At 40.0% G+C, this 17,559-nt stretch overlaps 2 protein-coding genes across 17 annotated transcripts in view; both read right to left on the reverse strand.

The window, feature by feature from the left end:
• Window positions 1–6,739, reverse strand: part of LOC130162951 (calcium-activated potassium channel subunit alpha-1) — a 109,835-nt gene extending 103,096 nt beyond the window's left edge. For 8 of the 15 annotated variants that reach the window (XR_008826323.1, XM_056366864.1, XM_056366870.1 and 5 more), the window contains exon 1: window positions 5,799–6,739. Coding sequence is in view for 14 of the 15 variants with exons in the window: in XM_056366864.1 (XP_056222839.1) it covers window positions 5,799–6,032 (234 nt within the window). In the remaining variant the exon portion in view is untranslated. The remainder of the gene's footprint in view (window positions 1–5,798) is intronic. The other 7 variants (XM_056366874.1, XM_056366873.1, XM_056366867.1 and 4 more) reach the window with 1 other exon arrangement.
• Window positions 6,740–7,575: 836 nt separating this feature from the next.
• LOC130162950 (disks large homolog 5-like) overlaps window positions 7,576–17,559 on the reverse strand; it is a 33,232-nt gene continuing 23,248 nt past the window's right edge. For both annotated transcript variants that reach the window (XM_056366862.1, XM_056366860.1), the window contains exons 23-33: window positions 17,421–17,554; window positions 16,838–17,002; window positions 16,539–16,722; window positions 16,083–16,231; window positions 15,511–15,681; window positions 15,153–15,349; window positions 14,138–14,281; window positions 13,818–13,945; window positions 13,168–13,277; window positions 10,876–10,985; window positions 7,576–8,652 (exon numbers count right to left, since the gene is read on the reverse strand). In XM_056366862.1, coding sequence (XP_056222837.1) covers window positions 8,549–8,652; window positions 10,876–10,985; window positions 13,168–13,277; window positions 13,818–13,945; window positions 14,138–14,281; window positions 15,153–15,349; window positions 15,511–15,681; window positions 16,083–16,231; window positions 16,539–16,722; window positions 16,838–17,002; window positions 17,421–17,554 — 1,596 coding nt within the window. In that variant the 3' untranslated portion in view covers window positions 7,576–8,548. The remainder of the gene's footprint in view (window positions 8,653–10,875; window positions 10,986–13,167; window positions 13,278–13,817; window positions 13,946–14,137; window positions 14,282–15,152; window positions 15,350–15,510; window positions 15,682–16,082; window positions 16,232–16,538; window positions 16,723–16,837; window positions 17,003–17,420; window positions 17,555–17,559) is intronic.

Below are 17,559 nucleotides of genomic sequence, written 5' to 3' on the forward strand. Positions count from 1 at the left end.
TGAGGATGGAACGCGTTTTTTTGTTTTTTTTGACATTTAAACATCGAATTGAGTCACAATCATTAGGTTACACTGTTGATGTGGAGTTTACTTTTGTAAAAGTTGTATCTTTAGCTACCTACACATCAAGATTGTTAAACAATCTTCCACTGGACTTTATTTTAATGAAATGAAAATAGACAAGATACATTTTTAATGGGAGCAGACACCAGAAAAGTACATGTAGTCATTAAAGCCACTAAGGCGGCACATCTCCTCTTTGTCACTTTGATCAATAGTCTAAGCCTCCAAATTTAGGTTTCAGTATCTCGCCTAGATCTAGTCCCCCTGACACCACGGGTCATTGATCAACACTGTAAGCCTATTCTCATGATCCACCATGATCATTCCTCAGAGGGAGAGTGCATTAAACTAGAATAGAACATGTGGCTCATGACACAATTTCTTCAAAAGTGAATAAATAATTTAAAATTAGATTAATATAAATCACATTAATAATGAAAGACGACATTCTCAGAGGAGGAAAAAAACTTCCTGAAATATCTTGAGCCTAAGAACTGATCTATCGCCCCTCAGCTGTGTGAAGAAGGACTATATCTCATCACATATGGCACTTGGCTTCATGTCTTTCCAATCAATCAATGTTCACAATTATTTGGTTAATAGCTACATGGATGTACAAACATCAGAGGGGAGTAAATTGAACCTCCAGTCAGCAGTTAAATTAAGCTCGGATGTGAGGAAATGAATGTTATGTGGAATCAGAAGCTAAAATTGACTCTAGCAGCATGCGCTGTTATTAATGAATGACTCACCTGTTGACAAACATGATTGCAAACTATTTAAAATAAGATGGAAAGTTTATACAAAAGTGAAACACTGAATTGTGGCTGTAACATACTGTAAATACGCTTAAAACAAAAAACACTTTCCACCACATCTGTCCTGCAACAGCATCAAATGCATCTTTTGTCCTTCTGACTGTGAAAAAGCAGCAGGCTCTGGCACTGTTGAGATGTTTAACATTTGTGTTAATCTGAGACCTGTTGGATCCCAGATGGTGCAATGACAGCCGAGCTGCAACATGCTGCTTGTATTATGCGACGTGAGCAGCTAATACTTGCCTAACTAATTACAGAGCCAATTAAACCGATATTACAGGAAACATATACACTTCCTTAACATTATGCTGCCTTCAAGTGCTTCTTCTTCTAAAGTTCATACTGAAGTACAACCGAGTACAACGTGTGATGTGTTCGAGCACTTCTGCTAACAGGTAAGATAAAATGGACACAAACTAAATCAGACTCTTGTATTTCATTATCAAGTCCTGCAGCAGAGAGCTTGTTGAGAGTGAGAGCTTGTTTCAGAAACCGTGAACAAAAATAACTCATTTTCAAAAATTACAGTAGCTGATGTAATTGATGTTGTGCTGCATTAATATTCACTCTGCTCGACCTGCTGGTGTTTTGTGTGTCCGTGTGTGTGCGTGTGTGTGTGTGTGTGTGTGTGTGTGTGTGTGTGTGTGTGTGTGCGTCTCTGTGCATGTCTGTGTGAGGGAGGCAACAGCGAAGTGCCACTCAGCTATTCTGACTTTCTGGCTCGTACATCATGAGCATTCGTCTCATAATTGCAATATATTCAGTCAGCACTTAAAAAGCACCATGAGAGTGACTCTCCATCTGAATCCTCAAATGACCCCCCAACCCCCACCCACCCTGCGCACCTGACACATCTAAGAACTCTGAGTCACTGCTAGAAGATGCACAAGACACCCTAGCTGTGCATAACCTGCCCTTTTAAGCACTCTAAAAAAAAAAACTAACTAAAGATCATCTAAAAATGACTAAACTGGTATTTGGCATCTACGGGCACTACATAAACATTTAATAAGAGATTTATAACACTATAATACAGTTGTAAACATACACAGGTGTTCATTGATGTATTTGTTAACAGCTATAACTCCTCCTGTGGATGCCCATAGGTGAAGACTGGTGTGTAAACAGATAACATTAAATATGTCTTAATTGGAGATTTTAATAATTGTTGATAAAAACTGCACATTTATACACTTAACTATCCTTGTACCTACACTACAGTATGTTATAAACCGTTTATTAAATGTTTATATACAAGTATAAATACTGAACAGCTGGACTTCAAATGTATTGAGAACTCTATGAGGCTGTGCTTACTGTTCAATGCTAACATCAGCATGCTAAACTGCTCATAACACTAAGGTGGATATGCTGATGGTTAGCAGGTATAATGTCCATGTTTATAGTTTAGCATCTTAGCACGCTAACATTTTCTAATTAGCCTAAAACACAAACAAGCTGAGGCTGATGGGACCGTCATTAGTTTTGCGGGTATTTGGTTCTAAACCAAAATATTAAAAATTTAAGTGTTGACTTGATGATGGGCTTTTATGGAAAGTCAGGGGACTACAACAAAGTCTTTAGAGTTTATCCTCTAGGGTTCTTGTGTATGTGCAGAATATTTTATGGCAATCTGTCCAATACTTAATGAGACATTACACTCCAAATCAAAGCTGTAAACTTCATGGTGGTGCTAGAGGAAAAGTCAGCGGATCTGAAAAATCATTTCAATTCATCCTGTGGGAATCCTGAATGTTTGTACGAAAGTTCATGACCAACACTTGTTCAGTCTGAATCAGCCGACTGATCAACAAGACCATTCATTACCACTGGTTGGTCAGGGTCTAAATAACAGGCCACATGTTGGCTAATAACACATCTACCTCTGGACGTCATGTCCACAGCTGGATATGTGGTATGTCAAACCTCCAGCAGCTCTCCTAAGATTAAATAAACAATAAAAAAACACATGCACCTTCAATAAAACTTGCACATTATGAGTCTGAAACATGACTGAGAGGCTGCCACAACTCGTCATCCTCCCAGTGTGAATACGGTGCCATTTACAATGAACACAATTTCTTTCTTCCTCACAGACAGATAATAGCCGTCATTCATCAGAACCTCACAATCGTCGAGTTTCATCGGTTACCATCAGACTTGGAAGGCAGAGCCACAGAGATGGAGGCTCAGTCTCAGAGCCATGAGAGCTGTCAGAACAAGAACAGGGCAGCGAACGCCTCGCAGAGGGGAAAAACAAACTGAAAATCAGAAAAGGAGGAAACAGATTATCATCTCCCATCTACAAACAATGCACTGAAAGCTCCTTGTTTGGGCTGCTAATGACATGCACAGACGAGGAGGGGGGGTCGGGAGGTGTTCCTCCAACACAACCTGCCACATCTCACAGCCTAGACAACTGCATAACAGAGAGAGATTTACTCTTATAATGAAATCCTTTGCTTGCTAGTTGCTTAGCAACAAAAATACTGATTCATATGGCACATACCGTATGCGCCTGACACTGCATTTCTGACACTTTGGAGAAAGGTTGATTCTTGGATGAGAGAGAGAGGTGTGAGAAGAAGACAGGGCAGGAGTTACGAAATGAATGCCAGGAGAGCAAAAGGCAGAAGAGGGGAAGATTGGAAGTGAAAGGATGACCCATCCGTGGCTGACTCCCACAGAGTAGCACAACAGGTTGGAGCTCACCAGCTTCACTTGGCAAATTCTGAGCATAAAACACAAAAATCTGACTGCTCCCTTGTATTCACACATGAGCAGTGTTCAACTGTGGACTGATCTTATTTTCACAGATGCTTTTCTTTCCGTTTCTATAAATCTATAAATAAAACTTAGATGCGAGCTGATGGATTCTTTTTAGATATTGTAACTAGAACTGAAACGCTTTAGCAAATCTTTCGTCCGAAAAAAAAAAAAAAGGTGTAGCTTTGCTGCCGTTTGCCACTTTATATCATTCCAACTTCAATATATTTGGGTTTTGAGTTGTTGCTCAGACAAAACAAGCAATTTAAAGAAATTATCATGAGCTCTGGGAACTTGCGATGGGCATTCTTCTGCATTTTTGGACATTTTAAAGACCAAGTGATTAATCAAAAAACCCAAAATATATCAGCGGATTGAAAGCCGATGAAAGTAATTGTTAGTCGCAGCCCTAATTGTAAACCAGCGACAACCAAAGCATGGAAATGATACAGATGTCTCCCTTCAAAAGGTCAGCACCACCCTGAACGCAGCCTTTGCCATTTCTCCTCTTCCACTCTGCCTGTCTGAAAGATGAATGCACATGTATGAGGTAAAAAGATAAACTGCTCCATCTCCGGCCCCTTTATCAGCTTGTCCATCTTTGTCCTTCAGTACATAAGGAAGGATAGAAACTTTATCTTTTACTATATGCAGTTTAGAAATCTGAAAGCTCAATACAACAGAAAAACTGCAAGATTTTTTTTTTTTTGTTCCTTCTAACGCAGGACTGCGGCCGGCCTCAGGCAGATGGTGTCGTAACAATTGTGAAACAGAAAATCTAGTGGCAGTCTGCCTTAAATGTTATGAAAATTATTTCTAGGGATTACATTGTGGCATGAGTGTTAACCTCCGCACAGACACTCAGATACACACCACTGGTGAGAGAACTGGATATCCCAACAATGTCTGACTCGTGTAGCAGCAGCTGACTGGCACTGTGTGTCCTGAAAAACTATTCCTGACTTTTGGAAATGAGTCAAAAAAAAAAATGGTGCTGCGCTTCACTGGAGGGTTTCAAACAGCAAATACTGATGAGCTCAGATTATGTTTATGAGGACAAAAAAAATTATGAAAAACTATGCTTTTGGACGACTACTAGGCAACCAGTTTGTGAAATTACATTTGAACTTCTTGATCATTTCTGCTTGTGTCTGTGTCATACAATATAACAGGGTGGTGTCAGACAAATTACAGAAAAACATCTGCTTCCTCCCCAGTACAATGGTGGTGACGCTCACATCATTTAAAAAACAGCAACATCTCTTTCCATGAAAGTGTCACTGTTACTCTGATGAATCCACAGAGCAGAGTGTGGACTGTTGATTATCCAGAGTAACATGGACATGGTTTCTGGAAAGACATGTTACAATTGAATTTTTTTTTTTTTTTTTTTTAAGTAGTTTTTTTTTCCCCCATCGTTTTCAGCAGCACTAATGGAGGCAGAGATCTCAGAGAGCGATATCTCACTGGGCCTGTAGTTTTAGTTTTATTTGCCCAGAACTACAGGCCCAGTGCATTACTATCACTAGTGGTGAGAAATGTATTTATTTATTTATTTATTTAGACTTTGGATGAACCACCTTTAAATATCCCATTGTTAACATCAAAATAAGTCCAAATCAGAAAAGTTATTTTAATTATGGTCATACCTAATCATAAACATATATAAACACACAAAATACTACTTAATATTATCAATTTCTAGTAAGTTCTGTTCAATTAATGCCAAAAGTTATGCTTTTAAATTCAACCAAAAGATAATTATCATGTTAAAATGTGGGGCCATTTTCAAATCAATTTAAAAGAACCGACAGAAGGTGGCCCACTAACACAATCAGCTACTTAATTGCATACACCTGCCCAAACACACCGTCCTTCACCTGTATCTGGTGCGAGAGTAAAAACATTTTAGTATAATGGTATCTCTTTGTTACTGAATGTGAGATTAAGCCAAGAGTTCATTATTCGGAGTCATGCACCGTGCTCTCTGTCGATGGGGCCTCAACACAGATTTCATTACGAACCCATTTCATAAATCAAACTGGCTGGACACGTTGTTGTCACGCACTGGCTGCGATACAAAAAAGCCTGTGATAAATAAGTCATTTCATTGAGCTGTGGTGGTTTGTGAATTGACCTGACAGAGCCTACCTTCTTTTTGGCGTTACAGTGGCAGCACACGGTCCACAGGTATTTGAGAGTTCTCCACAGGAGGATTATGAAGAGGCCCCCAAAGAAAGTGACCATGGAGGAGGCGAGGAAAGCCCACCACATCCGCTGGCCGTTGCTGTCACAGAGCACATCTGGTGTAAACGGGATGATCACATCCATCTTGGACATGTGGATGGACGGGTCTGGGTTGAATTTCTTCATGTTTTTCGGCATTATCTGCTCGTGGTCATCTGCCAGCCCCCAAAACAAACAAATCAACTTAACTGGGATTCAGGCGCCTTGGGGAGCTCCAGCCAGCGCCCCCTGATGCCCTAGCGGCTCAGCCATGTTGAGTCAACCACCTCCCGCTCCTCTGCCTTCTCATCTGGCTTGTCCAAGCGAGGACGTAAAAGTTGAGTCGAGAGCAGACACACTCACAATGATGAAAACTTCCTTTGAAATCGAGATATCAGTCGTGCGCCTCACGATGCGCGTTCATGGCTGCAACTGCGCGTCATCCGTTTGATCTGTTCGTTTGGAAAAAAAAATAAAAAAAAATCACATTTTCCTGCAAACTCCCGCAGAACGTCACGATGTCACAGGCAGTCCCGATGTATAAAAACTGGATGAGTCTTATTACGATGACAGTGAAGAGGCGTGTTGTCTCCTCCACCTTGTTTCACAGCGCAGCTTTCGGCAGGTCCGCTACTTGAGCTCCGCACCGCGCACTGTTGAATGCGCTCCTCACGGTGTCGGTCGCATTTTATCGATCTTCTCTACGAAGATATCATCTAAATAACTGACCATACTAAAAAACAACAACAAAAAAACCCGAAAACAACAGACAACCGTGGTCTCTTGAGTTGCACCGCGGGGCTCAGTGTTTCTCGCTCTTCGGGCTCCGGTGGCCGCCTGTCACATCCATTTGTTGGAAGATGGCATCGCAGATTTACAGGTAGCGGGGGAGGAGCCATCAATAGCAGACGTCGATGCTTATCTGGATGTTTGGTTATTTATAGTGACCGCTTCATCAATTTTTGACGATTGTAACTTTGTGGTTACAGCCATTTTACTTCGAAATTCCTACATCTGTGGAGCCACCTTCTGTTTTATAAAGCATGACATCCAGTTTACAAACAGGGACCTCTAACTACTTCAAAGTCTTTATCTCCTCATACTTCTGTACATTACTTCCGGTTTTTAAATATCTTGTGTTTGCCCTAAATTTTAGGATTTACATTAAAAAGAAAAAAAGACATGTAAAATGTATTATTTTTAAAAGATGTAGTGGCAGGGAATAAACATAACATTTTCATAACGCCTATGTTTTTATGAAGCATTTACAAAAACAAATGCTCCTCAAAGTATGACCCTAATACTTGATGGCAGCATCATCTCAAACATATTTCAGCTCTCACAGTTATGAAAAGCATAAGAGTTGCTCAACATAAATAACATGAAGTAATGTCTACGAGGAAACTGGTTAAATGAGTCAGTGAACAGGTGTGTTTTTGTATAACAGGCAGGTGTGATAATGTGGTATGAAAAGTGAAAAAAGGGACATCTTACCATCTCACCTACAGTGATGGTTCACTCCGCCTAGTGGACAGAAAGCGCATTGGTCGTTGAGCGCCAACTTGTGGCATTTTCTCTTCCACAAATATCAGCATGAGTTTGAATTATTTTGAAAAAAAAAAAAAAAAAATTAAATAAAAACCTCAAAAGATGAAGAAACCATTCAAGCTACATTTCGAAAGAAAAACACAGACAACTTGAATTCCATTAACTGTACTCTGTTTTTAATATTTTTGTAGAAATATTAACCTTCATTAGGAGAGAACCTGAACTAAAGAGTTTCATCCAGCTTGAAGATGAAATGTTGACAACGTGATCTACTGAAAATCCAAGAGGTGCATGTAAAGGTGTTGACAGTCGACCATGAGCCAGAAATAAAATATCCCTTCTTAAAAATCCAGCATTGGCAACAGTAGAGCAGACAAACTGTGGTCAAACTAACATACCTACAATAGATTTATCATGGAAGTTGTTGTGTTAATAAATCCAAGAATGTACAGTGATCAACAGTTATTTTTAGCTTGGCACAATATTATTTTTGAGTACTGAAATGATGTCAACAGAAAAAAAAAAAAGAAAAAAAAAAGAAAAACGGTGGCATCAGACAATGAAATAGAACAGAAGAATGCGACACAATGTGAACAAAGCAAATTTGCCCCAACTTCTCTATAAATAAGAACATTAAGTGGAAAATATCCTCCTTCCTATTAACTAGACAACTACATTTGTGTAACAGAGGTTCATAACCAACATCTTTGATTTGATTAGATAAATTAAATGGCAGGAAAATACGTATAAATATAGAGAAGGGAACACAGTGGTCCATTCTATCTTCATTTCAAGAATAAAGTCTTCAGTTTGCATCGATGCAGGCTTCCTGTGGTCCAACATATTCATGGGACAAAGTGGGATTAAAAGGAGTGCTACTAGATATAAGGGACAATAAAACATTCAAGTATTAAATACTAGTGTAAACAAATCTATCTGTAGTACAGTACATCACTATTGTAGTGGGAATATTACATCATCATCATCATCAGTGCTGATACTGGTTTATGTGAAAAAGCATTGGAGTTAGCCATGATGTCTGTTAGATGTACCGATTCACTGTGTGTCCCATAATAAAAAATAATCCTCTAATGTTTCAGAGTGACATGAGGTGAGAGGTGAGATTTCTACGGTGCTCCATCTGGAATCCACAGCACTTTAGTCTGTTCCTGCTCCACGATGGTCATGATCTGAGTGCAAATGTAGGCGACGCTGCCTCCTTGGACAACGCCTGCAACACAGAGGGGGTGGGGAGGAATATTTACATTGGGGGGGGGTGTTAGGCACGTCTGCAGATTTGGCTTCATGTATCTAGAGCTGCAACTAGTGATTGTTTTCATCATCGATTAATCTGTCCCTTGTTTTTATTAATTAATCATTTGTCATTAGAATATTGTGGAGGATGTAACTAATGATTCTTTTCAATATCTTTTAGTCCTATGATTAGTTTCTTTAGTACTGCATTCATATCAAAAATTGGTGAGTCTTTTTTATTCCACACATTCTTCTTCTTTGTCAAAACCTGGTGCCTACATTACCCACGAAGCAACCCAACTGCCGACAGTCTGGTCACAGTTTTGTGTGTGTTATGCTAGTAGTGGTAAATATTGCCTCAAGCAGCTAGCCTCCTGCAGAAAGGAGGAACAGGCCACAGAGATCTGGTGAGCTCACTAGAAAAAAGTTTATCAGTCTTTGCACAGCTCACTCTGAAGCCACAAAAGGCTTTATACAACTTTTTCCACACTCCCAAAGACCTGTAAACAGACTGATGTGTGAAATCATCTGAACTTCCCTTTAATTGTTAAGTCTGTTAAAATGTCAGAAAAATGTCCAAGATGACATTTTCAGATTGCTCCAACAAACAGTTCAAAACTCCAATATATTGAGTTTACTATCACATAAAATAGAAAAAGCAGCAAATCCTCATAAGATAAAGGTTGGAACTAGGAAATATTTGCTGTTTTTGCTTGAAAAATGGCTATTTATTTTCATTATTAGAAAAGCAGTCGATACAATTTTTAAATCAAATCAACTGACTCATTTCCCCAAACCCAATGCAACATCTTCGTTAGGCTTGTATTATCTGACCAACAGTCAAAAACCCAAAGATATTCAATTTTCAAAAATATGAAACAGAGAAAAGCATTGAATCTTAATTGATCGACTTTTTGCTGATCCATTTATTTCAGTGCTATAAACATGAACTTTCTCATGGACAGACACGACTGTGCAGCCAAAATATTTGCAGGGATATGATGAGCCTCACCTAATGCCATCCACCAGCAAACATTCAGATTTATAACTGTTGATAATTATAGTTCACATCGTCGTGGCTCATATGCAGAAGTTGGCTAAGTACCTCTCCCTGTTAGAAGGGCTCAGCGGTGGTATGTGTTCATTTCCAAAGCCCTTCCCCATAAATCGCCTCCTTTTATATGGTCATTAATCAGCTGGACAGTCGGGTGTCTCAGACTGGTCGCTGCTCCAGATACCAAAACTCTAACTGATTCGTTTAAGACCTCAGAGATACTGTGCTCCAAAAACTTCAGACAACCTTCAGTGCCGTTAGAGATTCTCCCTGGTTAAAGTAGACCATATTAATATCAGGATTACATTTGTCACCATGACTTATTCCAGGTTGGTTTGCTCAATGGGTTTTGTGCATTATTTGTGTATTCCTTATATATTGTATAAACAGTGCACAACTACAGTGCAAACACACTTGTAAGTGAGATTTGAACTGACCCTTTAGGGCAAACAGTTTTGTTTTTATTCGGTTTGATTTATAAATTTTTAATGCAGATATATTTGATTTTTATTTGTCATGCTTAAAGAATCGTGAAATTACATTTACATGCCTGGTTTCGAAAACAAGATTTTAGCCCAAAAGTGTCCAGATCCACAGGAATGGAAATGAGCATCGGACACAACAATTTGTTGTTTTATACTCTGTGGTTTATCACAGTTGAAGAAAATTGATTCAGTGTCTAGAGGGACTCACAAGGTCCAGAGAGAAAGATGAGCATGTCATGGAGGTCCTGAAAGACCAAAGGATAGCATTGGTCGCTGCTCAATGTGTCATAATGTCATTAAGTAACGGGATGTAATTTCTTAATTAATAAAGGAATTGATGTGACAAGTGACAAGTGGAAGACACGTCAATACAACAAACAGTCTGCATGGAGAGATCAGCATGAAGATATATTTTGTGTGACTTGGGTGAACTGACCCTTTAACAGGTCTGAGGTGACGTACTGGATAAAAGGATAAACCTTTATTCACAAACTGGGGTCCAGTGCTGCAGTGATACACATTTAGCAGCTCATTCGGTACATTTACAAAGCTGTGTACCAATCTGTCTCTGTAAGATCAGAATAACTGTTGCGGTTATGTAATCCCCTGTATCAATACTAGCTTTTGTACATCAGAGATAAAATAAGTAATTTCCACCAACCTGTGAAGAAGCGGCTGTACTCCTGCTCTACTTTCTGTGCCGCCTCATACTGCTCCTTGGAATGTTTCTGTGAGAGTTTATCCCGCAGGTACAACGGGTCCTTCTGCTCTCTAATGAGACAACATCAGCAACCGTCAGCATCCTAGAAAATCTCACTTCACAGTCGACACAGATTCATAACATGGTGCAATACCACAGTGTGGAAACAGGCAGAGTCAGCTCTACATACCATTTTTAGGCTTTGATTGAGATCAGATTTTTGAAATGACACTAAAAACCCACATATCCTTTAAGCAGTTATGATTGCACAGTGTTGCTTTAAAGCCGTTTGCTCTATTAACTCCTCTCTTGACATTGTGCTTGTATTGTATGTTTGCAAGTTGGATTTCAACAAGTTTATCTAAAGTTCTAATCACAACATAAACCTGAGCACATTTATTCTGACCTAACTGAATGATCAAATTTGCACTGCAACAACTCCAAAGCATCTCTGGGGTATGATTGCATACGCAGGTCCTAAAGGTGGGTGACATGAATAAAACCTTCCGTCATGATGACCCATGATTTTAAGTATGTAAATAAATACAAATAAAAGAAATAACTGGATGGGAATGTCTCCTTTTGGCTAATCTAGTGAAATTAACACTAACACAAAATTCAAAGTACTTTAGGATATTAAAGCAAAAACACTATAAATCCATTTAAAAAACCTTTTCATTGAGTTGCAACATTTCCCACAAAGGGCTAAAACAACCAGAGATACTGGTTTACTATATATGGTGCAGTAAAATCTCTGCCCAACCCTATCAGGTAGTACCTACAGCATCTTACAGACAAACCACTACAAAGCTTCAGTGAAATCTCTCTACTTTAAAGCCTTCCAGCCCACTGGTTCGCTCCGTATCTGCACAGTCTTGAGAAGAAGTCATGTGTCCTCCATCTTCACCCACTGGGAGTCTCTGACCTAACCTAGAATCGCACTCCCATCTCTCCCTGGCACTCAGTATGCAGCCAACATTATTGGTCTGCTGGTGCCTCCCAGAGGACAAAAACCAATGAGAAAGCTTGAGCTTCTGTCAATCACTGCAGCAGACAGGCAGTGGGATGTGTGTTTGTGTGTACGTGGCGGCCGCGGTGGATCGGGGCACCGAGTGTTTTAGCCACCCACGCCATGAAGCGGAGCCACAGGCCCTGCGAGCTCGCTCTGGACAGCTGGCACTCAGCTGATGACAGCGAAGGCTTAGCAGGAATCAATCTCCACCATGTTTGCCTGCTGCACCGCTTCATAGATTTGTAGGCGTGGGTGTGTGTGTGTGTGTGTGTGTGTGTGTGTGTACACGTGTGCGGCCGAGAAAGCCTGTTTCTGCCAGACCTGTGTGTGTCTTTATTTCTGCGTGTGTGTGTGTGTGTGTGTGTGTGTGTGTGCATGTGTATATAGGACCATGCTGAGGGTTCAGCACATTTAATTTTCCCATGCGATTACAAATGAAAAAGCAGAGGGATCTTTGAGAATGACAATCATCCTATCAAAACCCCGGCAGGTGGTGGAAGAGAGCAGGCTGTGGTCTCTGAACTAATGACACTGATCAAATCAGGTTGATCAATTAGTTTTTGTTGTGTTTGCAGGATGAATATGATTATGAAACCTGCAAGAAATCTGCAGATGTCAATTTCCTGAGTGTCTGTCCCAACAGAGAGAAAATTAAGAAAAAGTAATCAAGAGTTATATTTCCTGGAAGGAGAGCTGGCATCGACACAGATGAGAGAAATGTGCAGCTGAGTCATTCTAACATCCATCCTCTGAACCGCAACATTGCCCTGACCAGGAAAAGCATGAAAAGACACCTTTTATGCCAAATAATGTTCTACATTTGTGTGTAACTGTTAAATCTTTGATTATATAAGAATTTAATGTCCAATCAGTTGACAGCAAAATAAGAACAGGTGGTAAAATTAGATGCTACAGACACTGCAGTGTATTCTGATGACGTGTGTGCTTTAGATTCTGATATCACTTTCATATCTGTAAAATCCTATTTTCTAAACCTTATATTCTCATAAACAGCCTCCAGAACCAAACGTCAAGGATGAATGATTTATTTCAGTATGTAGCTGAAGGATCTGAATTAGACGTGAAATTGTGTAAACAAGCAGTGGCACCAAAACACTCAGCACGCTCGACACACGCTTCACATGTCTTCAGGCAAGAAATAAAAAAGTAATAATAATAATAACTGAAACTGAAAGAACTGAAAGAAACATTTTTTTTTAAAAAGATGTGGGATTACTCACTTTATCTGCTTGGCATTTTTGTAGCGAATGAATATGACGATTGGGTAGATGTGAACGCTGTGAAGCCGTTCGATGGCGTGAGGGGCAATGTCAAGTAAACAGTGACAGTCCTATGAGAGAGAAAATGACAGCAAAAGACTGAATGAGAAATGGTGGATGGTTCAACGCAGAATGTTGAAGAAAAAAATAAGCCAGTTAAGTTATATTTCTTTTTCATATTTCACCATGGGTTTGGGTACGTATCTAAAAACGAAGTTCATATTAAAGCTTTAGTTTATCTTTGGTCGACTCGAGTGCAGACATCTTTTCTGCAGGTCGTCAGATATATGGGCCAAAGAAGTTCCCACAGAAACCTGACTGCCAATTATGAAACATGATCCAAAAAAAAAAAAAAAAAAAAAAAACCTAATTAGTCAGTTTATTTTTGATCAACTTTGATCCTTAAGTGGGTTTGAGCCCATCACCAAACACCCATTTTCAACCTTTCACAGATAAATTACATGTTTGTAACAATTTGTCATGTTTAGTACAGTGCACAAACTTGGCAGTTATAAAACTCAATGAAGACACCATTGCTGTGGATGTTCTGGTCCACAGATGCCACTTTGACAGTCATGGTATAGAATTTACTCACATTGAGATGAATTTACCTTCTCTGTGATTTCTTTTATTGAGGCAACAGTTGTCACATCAAAATGGCCGCTCCTCCGTTTGTAGTCGATGAACACGCAGTCCTTCACTCCTCGCTCTATTGCCTGCTGAGAGGCCTTCATAATCTCTGGAAGTAAAATAAATGACAGCCTTTAAAAATAGTGTAGCTCACACTGATTTAGCTCCTTCTACTTGTTACATCCCATAGCAAGTAAAACTCCCCTCTACAGAACGACATCAGTGACACAAACCCGATGTTTATGTGAAATCCTTCTTGAATAAATAAACTCAGACTCGTCATGCGTGTACACAAGCTCACCAGGCAGACAGCGACAGAACTTGGCAGGAGCCTCCTTCACCAACATGTCCTTACTGGCCTCCACTAATGGACCCAAGATCAGCACCGGTCTGGGGGACGAGCACTCCACCTTCTGAACCCGCTGGTACATCAGGTTCACTCCATCTGAGCAGAAAGCACAGAAGACAGAGATACAGCTGTCCTTTAATAACCACAGTTATGAATTTCTGCATCCTGGGAGCCAACGTGTCTTTCATAGCACAATCCTGCTCTTAATAAGCATACTTTTGTACTTGGGAGCTGCCTCATCTGGCTAATAATAATTTTTGGTTAACTCACTATGCTGTACATTTGTAGCCATTCAGATTTCTCTATCGGGTCACGAGCCTCATCCTTTAAACTTGAGGGTGTTGGTGCACTGATACTGAGAAATCAAGGAGGGTGAAAGTAAAAATATAAACATTTTTTCCACTACATTTATCTGACAACCACTTATTACTATACATTTTTTTTTTTTTTTTTTTTTTAAATTCTGGATATATTTCACTGCTCTGGATACAAATCTTCAAAATGTTAACTTTTTAGTAACTAGGAAAATAGCTGTTTCAGCCCAATGAGACACTGAAATTTAGACACTGACGTGTTTTAGTGAATCAGCTCACCTGAAATATACCCTCTCATTCTTTATGTTTCATTCTCCTGAAATTTTTAGTTGATTAAGTTGATTTAGATCATTTAAAGATGATGTGAAAACCATCAACTGGAGACAGATGATTTTCAACAGCAAAATAAGACTTTGTTCTTTGTTACAATAACTACTTTTATTTTGGAAGCTTAAGCTTGAGTATACCTTCCTACAAATACTTTGCTTTTAATTCAATTCAGTTTCATTTATATAGCATCAAATCATAACATACATTATCTCCAGGCACTTCATAAGGTATATAAGGGTAAGGTAACTTTTTAATATTTTGACAGCGGGACACTGGTAATTACGTAAACAATCTGACCATTATGTTGCTTTTGCCTTGCTCACCCTCTGTGATGGGTAAAGAATCCGTGCTTATGGCATCCAGAGCCATCAGATCCTTGCCATCCTTGGATCCACTGCGTTTGTGCTTCAGCCTCCGACGGAAGAAGGACCTCCGTGCAGCGGCGGACAGAGTCTTGTTGGTGCCATTATCGTCTTTCATATCGGCCATGCTGTGTCTCCTGTAGAACTCCTGGTCCATCCTTATGGAAAAATATCAGCATGCTCACATGAACTCAACGGTAATCACACTCCTGTTCTTCAACAGATAAGCTTGATGAATACTGGAAGTGCTCGTTCAGATTTATGGAGATAACTATAATGGGCTAGATAATTACATAACTTAACTATAATGTGGACTTACATGTATTTACTTGGAATCTGCCCTTTCTCCAGCTTCTGTGCATTCTCATCGAGTTGCCAGGCCATCCAGTAGCCAAAATTACCATTTGGTAGTGTGTCTTCAACATACAGGATGTCGTCTTTCTTAAAGCTCAGTTCCGGCTCTACCTCGGCAACCCTCTCATAAAGTGCTCTGACAAGAGATGAACAATAAAGCAGTTATGATGAATATGTTCTTTACTCTAACAGAAGGACATAACAGACTGACAGACAAATTCACAGAAGACTCTGAATAGAGCCTATGAAACATGTTCTGTGTTTAAAATTCAACCTTTTCGTAGGTACCGTCTTGACTTAAAACACAAATTGACAAAACCTGATCAGAGAATTCCTTTAAGGATATTTTGTTTAGTCCAAGTTGCTGTGGTTATGGTTATGATGATGTATAATACTGTAACTCATGTTTGATTTGTGTACTTGCCAGTATCGTGTTTTCATGTTGTGTTCCCTCTGCCACAAAACCCAAATGTGCACAAAAGCAGCTCTACTCTGTCCCCAGCTTGGATTGGTTGCTACTGTGAAAATTGAGGGTACCTTATAAAAAATCCATCTCCGGGCGACTCTTTGATCACAGCAAGGTTGTCCACACAGTTCTGGACCTTGAATGTGATTGTTTCAGCTGGTTTCAACATTTCCAAGTAAGCCTCTTCTTTTGTTTTATTCTTCATGCTGATGCCGTTGTACTGTTTGAAAAACATCAATTACACAGTTGACACCAGGACACTGAGCTTGGCTGCCAACACAGAATGACTCATCATTTTCAGTAAAAGCAAGTCAAACAACACACACAAAAAACAAACGAGTTATATAAAAAGGACAGAAGTTGTACTTTACACAGTCTTTGACTATATGCTGCTGCCATATCTGCTAAAGTGGAGTAGTTCTGAACTTTGCTTTTGTTCAGTCACAGTGAAGTTTATGCCGAATAATGTGTTCACACCACCTGACCAAGTGATTTGTATTGTGGTCAATAATACAAAATGCAGGTACCTCCAGTAACAAGTCTCCAGGCAGCAGGCCATCAGGACTCTTGGCAGGGCTGTCTTCTTCCAGACTCTCCACAAAGACACCATAAAGGTTTCCTCCACAGATCTGAACTCCCAGCTCCACCTGGATCCTCTTCAGCCTCACCAGCCGAGGCTCTGCAGCCCGGTGTAAACTTGAACCAGGAAGCCTGAAGGAAAAACTCACAGTCAGGTTTTGAATGTCCCCCTCAACTCCACCTTGTTGTCTACCTACAGTTTGAGGATATTTCCACATTTATTTGTGAGTGAGCGTTGCAGTCGAACCTGAAGGAGTTGTGAGGGCTGGTGGCGGGAGTCGTCTGTTTGGATGGAGGCGTCATGGTGCCTTCGTCTTGCTCACTCAGGGTATCGACGGTGGAGTGATTGTCTGGCGTCGTGGCTCCGCTGCCGTGGGGTGTCGGCTGGTTGCTGATAGACTCCATCCGAGAACTGAGGAGAACAGAGGATGAGTTTCAATTCTCTTCAAATCACTCACCGACTTAATTAAAATAAAAGTTAGACATCAGTTAGAGTTTCAGAGAGGATGTCAACCTTAAAAAAGACAATACATTACTCAGCATTTCAGCACATTTATAGTTCATGCAAACTTTGTGCTGTTTTGAATATTTTTTCTACATTTTATGTTTACTTTTCTTACATAACCCACCCATTTTGCCCCACTGTTGTTTTGGCCCTGCAGCATGTGGTCTGTTTTCTGTGTCCACAGTGTACAGTATACACATTATACTGAAAACAACTATCAATAGTACTGTGTAGCCAGATTTCTTTGCCAGAGTGTTTCATTAAATTATCTAAAATTCATCACCCAAGTCATTGCTGTTGTGTTCTTTCCTCCTCTAATTCTTACCCTGAACGAGAGTGGTTCCCCAGCTGAAACATGTGAGGATTGTACTGAGCCAGAATGGTGACGGTGTCACACTGCTGCCCGATCACCAGCCGTGCCTGCTGCTCATTGGCATTGCGAAGGTTGATTCCATTAAACTGGA

Source organism: Seriola aureovittata, chromosome 21, assembly GCF_021018895.1.
Source record: "Seriola aureovittata isolate HTS-2021-v1 ecotype China chromosome 21, ASM2101889v1, whole genome shotgun sequence".
Lineage (NCBI taxonomy): Eukaryota > Metazoa > Chordata > Actinopteri > Carangiformes > Carangidae > Seriola > Seriola aureovittata.